Genomic DNA, 15,919 nt, shown 5'->3' on the forward strand with positions numbered 1-15,919 from the left:
CACCCCCAAAGGGGGACAAACCATCAAGGCTTCATCATAGGTTAAGATGTACCCTGCAACCCATCTGGACAGTCTTTGGGTGGAAGTCAGATGTCCTTTCATTGGTTCTGCAAACAAGATGTAAAGCCTGGGCAAAGCCTTAAAGGCCCTACTCTGATCTAGATAAAAGGCCCTTTTTTATGTTCAGTACATGGAGATTTGTTTTTTCTCTCAAAGAGTGAGGCCTGGAATAAAACACTGGTAAGTGAAACTCCTGATTAAGGTGGAATTAGGAGGGAAAAAAACTTTAGGTAGGCTCCAAGCTCCCCTTCCCTCGTGGCCAAGTTGATGACTATGAGGAATGAGGGACAAATGAAGGAGGGAACAGTTCCCCAAAGGTTCAATGAAGGTTTCCTCAGCACACTGAGGAAACCTTCAAGTTGAAGTCCCATGGTTGAGCTGACTTCTTGACAGGAGGGAAGAGGTTGAACAGGCCTTTGATAAACCTTGTAGTGGTCAGGTAGGAGAAGACTGAAAACACTTTGACGAAAATGACAAGGTGTGATGGCAGCTAAATGAACCTTAACAGAGCTCAGTAATAAGCCTGTAGTTTTTAAATTCAGCAGGTAATAGAGAATATGTCTCAGACAAGACTTGAGAGAAGGCACAGATTGGTGACTGCATCAAGTCTGGAAGCGTTTTAATTTCTGGAGGCAAGTTTTCCTTGTTGTGGGTTTTCTACTTTTAAGCAGCACTGTTTGTAGCTCTGGGGAACAGACCTGTTCTATACCATAGAGTAAATCAGTAGCCACGCCTTGAGGTGAAGTGACGAGAGGCGGGGGTGAGTGATGGCTCCTGACTCCTGGGTGAGGAGATTCGCTGTCATGGGGAGAGAGAGAGAGGGTTGCAGAGAAATGTGAACCAGCTCTGGAAACCACACCTGTCTCAACCACAACGGTGCTATGAGGATGGCTACTCATTTTTCCTGTTTCAATTTGTTTAGGATCTTGAGCAGTAAAGGCTGAGAAGGAACTGGAGTGGTGGCAGGTCTGCCCCCTCCCTTTATACTCTTGTGCCAGAGCATGAGGGTGTCTAGGGTGCAGGTGCAGACAGGCTGACAAATCAATGATCAAGAGTACATGGGGGCACATGCATCCTGATGGGGAGCACTCAGAGACACTACTTGAAGAAGCACTAGAGGTATTAATCCCACCATCCAGGACACATTCTAACTCAGGCACTATGATGAACTCAACACTTAGGTAGTGGTGCTCAGCACTGTTAAAGAGAAACCATGTTCCACTCCATAGGAGATTTCATTCCATTATCTTTATATAACTCTTACTTACTTACCTCACAACACACTAACTCAACACAATTTCTCAGTCCACCCACTTTCCTCCCTACTACTCCAAATTTAGATTTTGGAACTCAGAACCTTTTGCACATGTTACTGATTACTCCTTTAATAAGCCATCTAAAAAAGCATCTACTTTCTGGAATTTTGTTCTCTTATTTCTCACTAATCTTACTCCTCTCCCTCCTCCCCCCACCCACCCACCCACAAGTGTCCTCCCTTAGACAGGAGAACCAGTGAGAAAAGACTCATTAACTCTAGGACTCCTTCACATAACAAGACAGATCATAGTCTGCCTAATCTGATTCATCTCTAGTTTTCATGTTTTTAACAATCCAATCTTTTCAGAATCAAAATCTCTTAACAAAAAACAAGTGCATGTTGTGCAGTCGATGGCACACCTACTTGGCAACTCTTACAGATAAATGATTTTTGAAAAAAGAGAGTATGTTCACAAATCATGGTTCTCACTTATTTTTTTTTAATGAAATTGAATACATAGGTTGCCAGGAACTCACTTTCAGATCGGAAGTGTGATTCATTCTCCCAATACGTTGTGCTTCTACTCCTATGGTTTTGTGCACTACACATTTAAAAATCCCTATGCAAGGCAATATGCAAAAAAAAAAAAAAAAAAAAAAAACCACACACCCAAGCGACTGGTATGTAGCCTAAAGTTACTCTAGCATCCTTCTATATTTGTACCTGGCTATATTATGGTCCAAAATGTAAGCATAAGAACGGCATCTTTTCCATCACCCTTCATCTGAGGCCAGGTTTGGGCTTCCTCTGGGTTTGGAAAGTGCGGTCATATTTTCAACAATGATATACATAAATAAAATAATGATTTCAGAGTCACCCACCTCCAGCTCTTCCATGGTGACAATGCCATCGTGGTTGGCATCAATCACTTCCTCAAATTCCTTCTTTCTATCTTTCACCCAATCGTCATCAATATCCTGAGCTTGCTGGTTCTCTACTGTACCAACAGGCAAGGAAATGAACTCTGAAAGGGTGAGTTTCTTATCTCCATCTTGATCTGTAATGCAAGCCAAAACACAACTGGAGTGAGGAGTCTATTTACTTACAAGTGTCCATTGAGAAGCAAGACATGAACAATTCCTAGAGTTCAAAGCTCTTGGTGGTACAGGCCCTGTGGTTTCCGCACAAGTGTAAGTGAGGAAATTATAAAACTGATTCCATTTGTTCCTAAGTTGTTTCCAGCTAAAGTAGAAAACGATCAGTTAAGAAAATGGCTGGCTAAGTGAGATAAACCCTGTCTTTCAGTGTTCAGCTTCTGGTTATAAGCACAAACCCAACTCCCTAGGTGAGATAAATTCTGTAGTTCATACTGCTCAAACTGCTTATGCCTTGGGGTGCTCCATGCCATCTCTGATCTGAAGCAGAGCAGCAGAGAAAAATGAACCATATACTGCTTACACTACACCTCACCTGCAGATAAAATGATCAACAGGAACCAGTTATTTTTGAAAGGATACTCAAAGGATATTAGGCCAAAAAAACTAACATGCTTTAAGAATGATCCAACTGAGAAATCTTGATTTGCAAGTTACTTCATTTTTCCAACCAAAGTTAAAAAAAAGAGAGACATGCAATGTACTGTCAGATTAACAGCTCACTATTGCATGCACAGTAGAGGGCTTTGTGCATCAGTTGGTCAGTTAGTCTGGCTATATGTAGAACACAACTGGTTCCCTCCACTCCACCGCCACTTTCATAAACCATGCGTGTCCTTTCAAATCAGTTTCTGGTTTATGAATGATGATAGCATGTTTTTAACCCTCATGAGCATGAACACAAACCATATATAACCGTGTAATTAGCGGGAAAAGCTCTTCCGTACAGATTATATTGGCTACAGTGTTTTAACCTGTTTTTAAAATAGTCTTCACGATGTACACTTTTCCATAGTCTGTAAAGGTTTATACTATAAATTCCCATACATAACTTAAGGCTTTACTTGTACTTATTTGAAAATTATTCCAGTAAGTCCCTTACTGAAAGGCATACAAGTTGAATTTCTTCTTGAACACGCAATTTGGAAAAATGAGAACCCTGGCCGTCTCCAGAACCCTGGCCTTGTGACATTTTAACAACATTAATTGAATGCTGTAGGGATGCTTAATATATGTGGCAGGTGTTTCCTTATCAATGTATGAAATGATCTTTTCTTGATATTGTAATCGTTGAAGTGTGCTATGTGCATTAGAAGAAACCTACAGAAGGATCTGCAGTAATATTTTGTAAGACTTACTACTGATTATTATGAATTTGTTTTTAAAATAATGAATTGTTCTAGCACTATTATAAAAATACATCAATCATTCTAATTAAAATGATGACAGAGGAAAGTTAAATATTTGAACCAGACTCTATTAGTAGTCCAATGAGAGGTATCACAATTTTATTTTATGATTTGATGTTTGCCTGTGAACGGTATAATTAAGGCTACGTTTTAGTCACGGATATTTTTAGTAAAAGTCATGGACAGGTCACAGGCTGTAAACAAAAATTCATGGCCTGTGACCTGGCCATGACTTGTACTATATATACCTGACTAAAACCTGTGTGCGCGCGGCGGCCATGGGAGGTGCAGCCTGGGGGGCGCCGTGGGTGCTCGGGGGGGTGGGTGTGGCTGGGGCAGGTTCCCTACCCAGCTCCTGAGAAGCCGCAACCTCCAGCTCCTAGCTCCACGTGGTGCCTCTGCTCCACCCCAAGCCCCAGTTCTGCAGCTCCCATTGGCTGGGTGCCTGTGGACAGAGGCAGCATGTGGAGCTAGGAGCTGAGGGAAGGGAGTTCCTGTCACCCCTCTGGGAAGTCCCCCAAGGTAAGCACTGCCCTGCACCCCAATCCCCAGTCCTGAGCCCCCCCACACCCAAACTCCTGCTGCTGGGGAGTGAGGGGGGCCGACTGCCCCAGCAGCAGCCAGTGCGACTGGCCTAGGGGCTTCCCGAGCTGCTCAGGCAGCTCCCGGGGACCAGCCGCACGGGCTGCTGCAGAAGTCACGGAGGTCACAGAAAGTCACGGAATCCATGACCTCCGTGACACACACAGAGCCTCAGGAATAACTGATAACGTTTAAAGCTCATTTGTTTTGATATGACTGTCAGAAGCATTGACAACCATCGAATCTGGGCATGCCTATCCCAGATAAACAGGAACATCCATCATGCTTTCAAGATCTATTCCAGAACCGACACAAACTCTTGCACTTATAAACGGTTTTTACATTCCAACAAGCAGAGAAGTTATTTTGCTGAACTATTAACAAGTTAAAAAAAAGCAGCGATGATTTTGTGGCAATGAGCACTTGATGAGGTATTAAATTCTTAGAAATATCGACTATTTCCTACTTTAACATGCGTAAAAGGTATGATTCTGGACAGTCTACTAGTGGTACCTGGAAAGGACAAAGCAATTAGTTTCCACAGTGTCCTCGTCATAGGGCAACCGAGCCCAGAGCACCTCAGTTTTCCTCCTTCAGACTCTCCAGTAACTCCACATGAACTTTCTTGACTCACTAATACCCTTTTGGGGCTGGTTTATTACTAAAACATAGTTCAAATAATCCATAAGGAAAGTCCCAGACACAGTCCATTTCTCACACCCAGTGCATACAGTCCTCAGTCTCAGATCCTCTAGTTCAGGCACAGCACATACTATGTTTAGTGCCTTCCACCACACCCAGGCTCTTTGTCAGTCCTCTCCTGTCCTTGAACCAGGACCGCCACCCCAGCCCTTCAGCTGGAGTGCGACCCCGGCTTCCTAGCAGAGCATTCCCCCACCCCAGCTTCTCTAATGGAAGTTAATCCTCCTCATGGGAGCATCTGTCATGCCCCCTGTTCTGTTAACCGTTTTGTCTAAGACAGGCCAAGAGGTAGGCCCTTCCACTGTTCCCCTGGCTCCAGCTCTCTAGCATGGAGTCATCAGTGGATAAGGCTGTCTGCTGCACCTCTGCTTCAACCCTCTCTGGCCCTCAGCTTTGATTCTTAGGTTTAAAAGTCAGCAGACAACTCCCTCTGCTGCTCTCTTGCTTTCAGCCTTCCCCCAGGAGCCACCACAGCTTCCTTTGGGAAATTCCTCCAGTCTCCTGGTCTCTCCTGCTGCTGTCTACCGCTTTAGGGCCCAGTGCCCTCTTTTAAGACCAACTGGAGTCAGCTGACCAATCATGGGTGCACAAGCATCTTCCCTCTTATAGGGCCAGCATCACCCTGTGACAGTCCTTCATGCCACTGAATCACAAAATGATGAGAACACACATCAAGTCCATCTATGCTACAATCTACCAGATTGAGTGACCTTGTAGTAACACAGCAGTATCCAAACATACTGTAGTACAGTGGACCAAAACCTGTAACACCCTTAGAGTTAGTATTGTGTTACAGGCAGAGTTCACCACTGATATAAGCAGGAGCAACTCCATTGAGTTGCCTCCACTTACACCAGTAGTGTATTTGCCTTCAGAGCCGTACCCTGATGATAGCGGTTTGGTCCCAGCCACACATACAAGATCAAACCATGTTTCAGTTTGTTCCAGGATGCTACCATGATGTAACATGTCCCCAAACAGTAAGTTTTGTAGGGTACACAGGCCCCAAGGAACTGGCATACCTAGATCACGGATGATTTCTTTGACCATAAACTTCAGCATCCCCCTACTATGCTCCGGATGAAGAAAAGACAAGAACTCTTCCTCATTCAGTAACAGGTCAGCAGGTGGATTGTCAGCTTGGTACCAACGGTCTTTCAGATTATCTAAAACTTCCTGTGCTAAAAAAAAAAAAAAAATTGTAATAATCAGCCCTGTAACCTTAATAGTAGTATAATATTCTGTATTTGGATAATATAGATTTTATTTACAGCTCTTAAAATACAACACAATTTTTCATGAATTAATTTATGTAAAATAGACTAACCTGTTAGCTGGAACCTGGTTTAATACTTCAGGGTACTAAATAAGTAATAATCTCTTACAATGATGGAATGTTAGTACTTGTGGCACCTTAGAGACTAACAAATTTATTTCAGCATAAGCTTTTGTGGGCTGCAGCTCACTTCTTCAGATGCATAGGTGGAATGTTTCACTCCAAAACATCCCAAACTATACAAAGAAATCATTTCATCTGCCACTGAAGTATAGCTACCTTTGGGACAAAAAGAACTTTTAGCAAACACTAATACTACAAAACAATTTAGTACAGGACATGGAGAGTATTGAGAGGGCCAAAACAATGGGATTAACACTTCTTTGTTTGGGAAAAAAAGTGCCATGGTATTTTTAATGGCAACAAGTTGTCAGACTCAATATTTTGGTTTTATGGCTTATCTAAAAGATAATCTTTAGCAGCACAATACCCCCTGCTACTATGCTGGTAAATGGTTCAGAAAAGACAAAAGACTGTCACCTACTAAATCACAAAAACACTACACCGCTTAAGTGTTCACTGAATGTCCCCGATCCAAACAGACTTCTCTGAACTTGATTTGCTCTTATAGATTTTTCAGAGTATCTACTGAGTTAAGTTATTGTTATTGGTACTCTGCTGGTACTTTGTGCAATCTTTACATCAAGATTTGAGGACTTCAGTAACTCAGCCAGAGGCTATGGGCCTATTACAAGAGTGGGTAGGTAAGATTCTGTGGCCTGCGATGTGCAGGAGGTCAGGCTAGATGATCATGATGGTCCCTTCTGACCTTAAAGTCTATGAGTTTATGGAGAGAGTCAAAAGCACTCTCAATGGAGATCTGTTCCTTGCAAGTTTCTATATTCGATCAATTTCGAACAGCTAGAGCCATACTTAAAGTTCGATTAAAAAAAAAAAAACAAAAAAAACAGGGACTGTTCCACTCCACCTCCCCATATGTCTGAATCATTTTTGACTCAGACTTCAAAAACGAAAACAAGAACTCTCCAAAGACCTTGGTCAAAGACTAAACCTGTGAGATTTCAGCCCAATAGATGATAGTTTTGGAAACTTATAAAAGAGACTTAAAGTAACAGCTTAGAATGGAAATGCTGTGGCAACCTTAACCATAGTTATCACTGCAGCTGCACAGTAAAACTAAATTTACATTTCAATGAGTTTGGAACTCCTCTCAGTAACCCAAGTGTTCTATATTAGAATTGGAGTATTTCAGAATGTTTTATTTAAAAAAACGATTGTATTCTAGAGGCAAACCTTGCAAATTCTTCAGTTATGGTTAGAATCTAATAAATGGAACATTTTTGCTGCAAGGAGCGGATGCAAATTTAACCACACATGCACAGAGTTACATCGGAACAAAAAAAAAACCCACCTTACACTTTCCTTTCATTTTTTTGCACGTGTCATATGTCTGACAAGCATTTTTTTTTTTAAATGCGGATGTTTGCCTGAATTTGACTGACTGAAAAAATTACAATAGTTTCCACTGAAAGTACACTACAGAGTTGTTTTTTAAATCTGCAATATAATTTACAATACACATCTAGGCAATCTGGGACTGAAACTGAACTTGAAGGGATTAAATACATAAAGTTTCCCTCCTATTTTGGGCATTTTTTAATGACAGAAACACTGGAAGTCCAGCCTTTCACACACACACACACACACACACACACACACCACCCATCAGCTATGCCAACAAACATTTAGCAAGACCCAACAACATTCTATATAATCCTGTGATGCAAGTACAAAATTAATGTGTAAATTCCTTGTGACAGGGATCATGTTTTATCTGTTTTGGGAGGTGTCTAACACACTTTCCTGTTAAATTATAAATAAGGAAGAAAGCATCAGTTGCCTCTATAGTTCTATAGCCATTTCATAATTATCTTTCCCCAGAATTTAGAAAAGGGTTTGTGTTGCAATGTGGGACTCACCCCTGCCTGCCTCCTGCTGGTCTCTTCTGGGAATTAGTTCTCCAGCCGTTGGAGCGCCCTCTGCAGCCCGGTATCCCGCTGCCTCTTGGCCCCCGTGTCCCTCCCAGGACCCAGTGCCCCTTTATCTGGGGTGCTGCCCCCTGACAGTAACCCCTTTCTCTTTGGGTCTCCCCTCCCCCGGGAACCCCCACCCAGCCTCACTATAAGGCTACTGACAGTCACTGTCTAGCCCCCACGCCTTGGGGCAGACTGCAGTATCAGCCCACTCATCACCGGCAAGGTTGGGTTTGGACCTGCTGCCTTTGCCTACCCTTGGGCTGCCCTCTGCAACCCCCAATACCTATTTGCCTTCTGCTAGGCCGCAGCCTGGGGCTTTCCAGGCTAGAGCTCCCTGGCTCCTCTGCCTTTCCCCAGCCCTGCTCCACTCAGGTACCCTGTCTCTAGCCCCCTGCACCCAGGCCCATCTCCCTCTACAAACAGAGAGAGACACTGAGCTCCTGGCTCCCAGCCTCTTTATACAGGCCAGCTGGGGCCTGATTGGGGCGTGGCCCAGGTCCGGCTGTTTCCCCAATCAGACTAGGGTTTTCTCTCTCAACCCCAACCCTCTCCAAGGGCTGTCTTTAAACCCCTCAGAGGAGGAACGGGTGACCACCCCGTTACAGTTTGTTATAGAGGGCGGGAGGAATCCTTCAAGTGGTCTTAGTGTGTGCTCCAACTATGGGGCAAGTTTGGAAACAAACACAAACTACACTTTACACTGTTTATTTTTTAACTGAGGTTCCCTCTGCCCATTTCTTACAACAAGTTCTCCTTCCATCTTTAGAACATGCTAGTCTAAGGAATAACAGGAGCCAGCCAGAAAGGAGTTAAAATACCCAATGTATATTTTGAAAAGGAGAACTAGACAAACCAAGTTTCCTGGGCAACATTCTCGCTCTCAGTACGGGCCTGATCCAATGACCATTGAAGTGAATGGAAAGACTCCCCACTGACTTCAATGAACTTTGGATCAGGCTCCTAAAATAGATTCTGATGTGCACGTGGCTGCTCATAAGCATCACTGAGCATATAGTAGTTGCAAGGTTTGCTTACACGGTCTTAGCATTGTCAGCCCTAAATATTCAAAAATCATGAGTCAGGCTCCCTCAAAATTGCCCTTTTCCTCTGTGGATTTTTGTCACAAGTGAAGTGAAATTATAGTTTCAACCTAGTCTGCTGCACCAAACTACCACCCAGTGCCCTTACACTTTGTATGTCCCAGTATTAGAACGGCAGGGATGTTGCAGGTCAGCCTTAAGTTACATTTGCACAATTACTGAGAGTAAGAGTGCCCCATCCTTACACATAGCTTGGACCTTGAGAGCAACATGATGAATATTTTATCTAGACTATCTAATCAAGATGAGTTTCAGAGTAGCAGCCGTGTTAGTCTGTATCCTCAAAAATAACAGGAGTACTTGTGGCACCTTAGAGACTAACAAATTTATTAGAGCATAAGCTTTCGTGGGCTACAACCCACTTCTTCGGATGCATAATCAAGATGAGATATTGTATCGAGAGTAAACGAAGAGTAATTCTGCCTGTCCTCATCCTCAGGAAGTGGTAGACAATTAGTTTAATTTTCCCAAACAAAGCTCAGTTGTCTGTTGCCCAGGTACTAAAATTAACTGTACATACAATTTCCTTATTCAGCAAATCTTAAAACATTTTTATCTGATCAGCATTCCTGTAAACTGTAGTTAACCACAATGCCATAAGATATGGCAGGGAAAACACCTGTATTGCATAAAATTCAAAGGCCTATTTGCATTTTAGTTGCCTTTTGATGAGTGGAAACATAACCCACTTTCAAATGACTAATTCCTGCAAGGAAGGACTAACAGTAAATTTTATTACTTTTGAGACAGGAAAAGAAATTACTCCTTAATAGTAACCATGTTTAGAAGAACAACAGGTGTGGTTCAACACAAAACTGCAGAGTGGCACAGAGCAATGTTCAATCTCACTAACTTGAAGAATCTCTTTTTGCACAATATGGAAATGAGAAGGCTGTGAATTGATCTGATTTTCCTGCTATATTTGTAGTACACCTCTACCCCGATATAGCGCTGTCCTCTGGAGCCAAAAAATCTTACCGCATTATAGGTGAAACCGCGTTATATCGAACTTGCTTTCATCCGCCGGAGCGCGCAGCCCCGCCCTCCGGGAGCGCTGCTTTACTGCGTTATATCCGAATTCATGTTATATTGGGTTGCGTTATATCGGAGTAGAGGTGTATTCGTTGAGTGCTAGGCAGACAGTACATACTTCAGATAGTTTCTTGCATGTATTTTGTGTTTATATATAAGAGAAAGTTCTGCAAATTGCAAATTCCTCCTTGTCATTTTAATAAACATAAAATATTCAACAAAAATATTGCACTAGAACTGAAATTGTACAGTTTTACTAACTAATCAGCTTGCTATGTTATATATTTGTCCACAAGAACAGAAGAGCAATGGAGGCATTCAGCACCAAGATGGAGAATATTTTCTTGATTTAGTCCTCATGAGAGTAAGAGACTCAAAACCGCTGGCTAGTAACAGGGCCAGTGTTAGTTCCAACCCACCATTATCCTAACAGCTTTGACAGATCTTCTGTTATTCAAGTCTTAAGTATCACCTAAGAAAAGACCACCCACTATGCAAAAACTGCGGTGGTACTTTTTTTTTTTTTTTTTTTGAGGGAGGAGGGGCATGTCACACTGTCTGGAGTGGTTCATGACTTTGAGTGCCAACCTGTCAGTTAAACTTGGCTAGTTGGAAAATACCTGTCTGTGATGCTTTAAAGGGGCTAACATTTCTTGCTTTGGGGCTTTTCAGACCCTCCCACATCTCAGTGTTCTCCAGAGGAGTCTCTTCCTTACTCTCCCTGACCAAATCAATTAAAGGGTCAGTAAACGTTCCCTTATCAGCACAACAAACCATATTCACTCCCATCTCCGTTTTGTGGTAAACTTTCAATCTATTGACACATACAGTTTGTACAGCTTCCCTGCCATGAGGCTTCTTGACAATCCTTCCCAACAATCATGCATTTTGTTTTTCCTCACTAGAATCAGCACTAACACCAAATCACCAATATCACATGATCTTTCTTCAGCATGCCTACCATACCAAGCCTTCTGCGATTCCTGACTTCTTTCCAGGTTCTGTTGCAACAGATCCATCACAACTTGTAAATTCTCTTTAAAACGAGTGACATACTCCCCTACAGGTTGTCTTAGCTCCTCAGTACTATGCTCCCAAGAGCCTCGAATTAAATCTAGGGGTCCCCTAACCTGTCTCCCATACAGGAGATCAAAGGGGGCAAGGCCAGAAGATTCTAGGGGGACACTTCTGTATGCAAAGAAGTGGGAGGAGGGATAGCTCAGTGGTTTGAGCGTTGGCCTGCTAAACCCGGGGTTGTGAGTTCAATCCTTGAGGGGGCCATTTGGGGATTTAGTTGGGGATTGATCCTGCTTTGAGCAGGGGGTTGGACTAGATGATCTCCTGAGGTCCCTTCCAACCCTATTAATCTATGATTAAATAGCAAATGAGGGAATAACACATCCCACTCCTTCTCTCACCTGGTGCCATACATTTTCAGTACAGCTTTCAAAGTTCCATTAAATCTCTCCACCAGACCATTAGTTTCTGGATGATAGGAGGCAGCCTTTGAATGATTCACTTCAAACAACTCCCACAACTTTTTAAAGACAACAGACATGAAGTTGGCACCATGGTCTGACAAGATGAAATTCAATAAGGACAAATGTAAAGTACTCCACTTAGGAAGGAACAATCAATTGAACACATACAAAATGGGAAACGACTGCCTAGGAAGGAGTACTGCAGAAGGATTATAGTGGATAACAAGCTAAATGTAAGTCAACAATGTAATACTATTGCAAAAAAAAAAAAAGGGGGGGGGGCTTCGTTCTGGGATTGTTGTAAGCAAGACACAAGGAGTAATTCTTCCACTCTATTCTGTGCTAAGGCTCAACTGCAGTATTGTGTCCAGTTCTGGGTGACACACTTCAGGAAAGATGTGGACAAATTTTAGGAAGTCCAGAGGAAAGCAACAAAAATGATTAAATGGTCTAAAAAACATAACCTATGAGGAAAGATTGAAAAAACTGGGTTTGTGTATTCTGGAGAAGACTGAGGGGGGACATAACAGTTTTCAAGTACATAAATGGTTGTTACAAAGAGGAAAATGAAATATTGTTCTCCTTAACCTCTGAGGATAGGACAAGTAGCAATGCGCTTAAATTGCAGGAAGGGAGGTTTAGGTTGGACATTAGGAAAAAGCTTCCTGTCAGGGTAGTTAAGCACTGGAACAAATTGCCTAGGGAGGTTGTGGAGTCTCCATCATTGGAAGTTTTTAAGAACATGTTAGACAAACACCACAGAAGTGGTCTAGTTATTACTTAGTCTTGCCTTGAGTGCAGAGGACTGGACTAGATAACCTAGTGAAGTCCCTTTCAGTCCTACACTTCTTGGATTCTATGACAATTTCCCTGGGAAAACCCACTTGCTAAAAATGGTGAATAGGCAGTGGCTACCATCTCAGCTTTTATATTAGATAATACTGTGGCTTCAGGGTACCTGGTGGCAGAATCCACCACACCAAGTATATATTTCTTTCCAGTCCTGGAAGGTTTAGTGAGCGATACTACAATATCTACAGACACTCTGGCAAACACCTGTTTGATTATGGGCAATGGCTGTATAGCAGCCTTGCAGGGTCCCTTTAATCTCTTATGCTTCTGACCATAAGTCACAACTCTTACAGTAATTTTTTATTGTCTCAAACATGTGAGGGCAACAAATTCCGTTTAAGCCTGTTACAGGTTCTTTCCATTCTTAAGTGTCTTGTAAATGGACAATCATGAGCTAGCTGCAGCAACTCTCCTCTGTATTTCTCAGGCACAACTACCTGCTTGCAAACCTCACCAGCACATCTTTCTACAAAAATCTCTCTTTTCCTTCCCCAGCTGGGGTATTATTCTGAGTCGCAACCCTCTCTTGGTCGAGAGAAGGGTCGGCTTGTTCAGCCTTCATAAACTCATTTTGAGCCTCACAAGTTCAGAGCAGATTCTGGCCAAAGCAATGGCATTTTCAAATTTCTCCTCTGAAGACAAGTTATTACTCTCAACAGACAAAGAACTGAGGGCATTCCTTCAGCCCCTTCCCAGTCCTCCCTGCTTTGTCTGTGGACAGAGGAACACTCTTTCTGGCTGCGGGTTATAACCTTAACCTGCTTAGACATGGCTAAAATGTTACTACCTATTAAAATATCAGCAGGAAACAAATTCCTGATGCTACCATGACCTCAACCTTAAAATTCCCCTGCTCAAGGTGGATCTTAGCCAGAGGCACAGACACAGAGAACTCAGCCAAAGCATTACATTTAAACTCTTACAGGGAGTTTTGTCTTCCTCTCACCAAACTCTCCTTAACCAAAGTGACTTGGGGATGCTGTGTCCCTCCAGCCCTTACAATCTGACATTTACCTTAGCATCCTTGGTACCTAGCATTTTTCGCTACCTTCCCAAGACTCAATTCTAAAATAGTTCACTGGCTCTTCCTCCTCCTCGACTGCTGTCCTTGGGACAACAGTCATGACATTAACACCAAGGATTGGGAGTGTAAATTGGGGGGGGGAGGGTCTTTAAATTTTCTGTAACTTAGTTTTATATGGCTGGAGTGGCAAGGCACCTCCTCCACTTTGCCAGGCTCAGTGCTTCCCTCTCTGATGGGGGGTGCGGGAGGAGGAGGCCTGGAGTAAATCAGCCCCACTCTGGATGGTGTTTATTTCACCACTTGGGGTTTATTTTTCAATATTTTCCAGGTAGGTCTCGGGGCAGGCCCAAGTACTCCTCCGCCAAACAAAAGAAAGAAATTCATAACACAAAACAAAGGGGAATATCTTTTATTACCCCCTTTCTGGGGGTGGGGTTGCCTTGTTATTGGCCCCAAGGTGCCGGTCCTTCCTAAACAGGCAGTTAGGGTAGCTTTCCTTGTAGGGAGGAGAGCAGCCTCCTACCCTGGAGAAGTCTTTCTCCCTATGCCCACTAGCCCTTCAGCAGCTTGCCTCTCCTCCTCTCTCACAAGTGCAGGGGTTTTTAAAGGTCTCAGGCAGCCCTTAACTGGACTCAGATGTTCCTAGTTGACCAGAGGTAACCCCTTTTCAGCTTATAGGGAAAAGTGCTTTTATCATTCTAGAGCTAGTATACCTGCCTTCCACCATTCTCTTTATAACTGTCCAGCCTAACTTCATCACATTGGGAGCCAAGCAGTGTGGCAGACTACCTGCCTTGCCTTAGGGTAAGGGCAGGGGTGAAAGTAACTTAAAGAACTTACTGGTACACTGGAGTCGTGAGCAGAGGGCGGGGCTTCAACTGGAAGGGGTGGGGCCTCAACCGAAAGAGGAGGGACCTTTAAATCCCTGGACCCTTTACATCAAGATTTAAAGGGCCCAGGGCTCCGGCTGCGGTAGCTGGGAGCCCTGGGCCCTTTAAATCACCCCTAGAGTCCCGGGACTTGGGGGCAATTTAAAGGGCCCGGGGCTCTAGCCACTACCCTGGCACTCAGGGCTCTGGGGAGATTTAAAGGACCCGGAACTCCGCTGCGGTAGGGGCAGCTGGGAGCCCCTGGCCCTTTAAATCACTGCCAGAGCTCCACTGCCACTACCTCAGGGCTCCTGCAGCGGGGCTCAGGTGGCGATTTAAAGGGCCTGGGGCTCCCCACAGCGGCCGGAGCCCTGGGCCCTTTAAATCACGGCCCAAGCCCCAGTGCCGGAGCCCCTGGGGTAGCGGCAGCAGCCGGGGGCTCCAGCAGTGATTTAAAGGGCCCTTTAAATCACTGCCCGAGCCGCCTCCACTACCCCAGGGCTCTGGTGGCAATTTAAAGGGCCCGGGGCTCCAGCCGCTTCCGGGAGCCCCAGGCCCTTTAAATCGCCAGCCTGGGAAAGCCGGTCCGGTCCGGCGTACCAGCTCTTGCCGGTGTGCCATACCAGACCGGCTTACTTTCACCTCTGGGTACGGAGCTTTAAATCTGGGCTCCCTTGAGGATTTTTTGTAATAAAGTTGGGGTTAGGTTTATTTCTAGACTCCTCCACCCCCCTTTTAACCTGGGGGACAAGGGGATTTCCCTTCCCTTGGGATTTGCCCCTACCCCTCTTGAAAAGTTCTGTAAAGATAGCTGCAGATCAGCAACGGAGAGCTTTGCGCATAAGTTTTGACCAGGCAGCAGGGAAGGGAATAAAGGTGGGGCACGAATACCTTCTGCCCCAGATGCCACAGCCACTGACTGGTACAGCTGAAGCTCCGGGCAACCCAGGAAGAATGCGAACACTAGAGACGGATGGTGGAATTGCAGATCAAGGAGAAGAAAGACACTTAAGAGGTGGAGGAGGAAGCTCACCAAAGATGCATGGAACTAGAAGCTGAGGAGAGAGCACACCAGAAACAGGACGCTCGCACGTTGCAGCTCCAAGTACTGGAGCAGCAAAAGCAGCATCCCCAGCTAGTGAGTATACCCCCGCACAAGGAGAAAGCCTGCCCAATTTATCAAGAGACTGACTGTACAGAGGAGTTCCTGTTCATTTCTGAGCGACTGTATGGTATCAACAAGATTCCAGAGGATAAGTGGATACCAATCCTCTTGACCAGA

General features: G+C 44.1%; 1 protein-coding gene across 1 annotated transcript in view; it reads right to left on the reverse strand.

Annotated features, from left to right (window-relative positions):
* SDF4 (stromal cell derived factor 4) overlaps positions 1–15,919 on the reverse strand; it is a 40,358-nt gene that overhangs the window by 6,247 nt on the left and 18,192 nt on the right. The window contains exons 6-7 of the mRNA XM_065421180.1: positions 5,969–6,127; positions 2,200–2,375 (exon numbers count right to left, since the gene is read on the reverse strand). Of these exons, the coding sequence (XP_065277252.1) occupies positions 2,200–2,375; positions 5,969–6,127 (335 nt within the window). The remainder of the gene's footprint in view (positions 1–2,199; positions 2,376–5,968; positions 6,128–15,919) is intronic.

The sequence above is a fragment of the Emys orbicularis genome, chromosome 22, assembly GCF_028017835.1.
Source record: "Emys orbicularis isolate rEmyOrb1 chromosome 22, rEmyOrb1.hap1, whole genome shotgun sequence".
Lineage (NCBI taxonomy): Eukaryota > Metazoa > Chordata > Testudines > Emydidae > Emys > Emys orbicularis.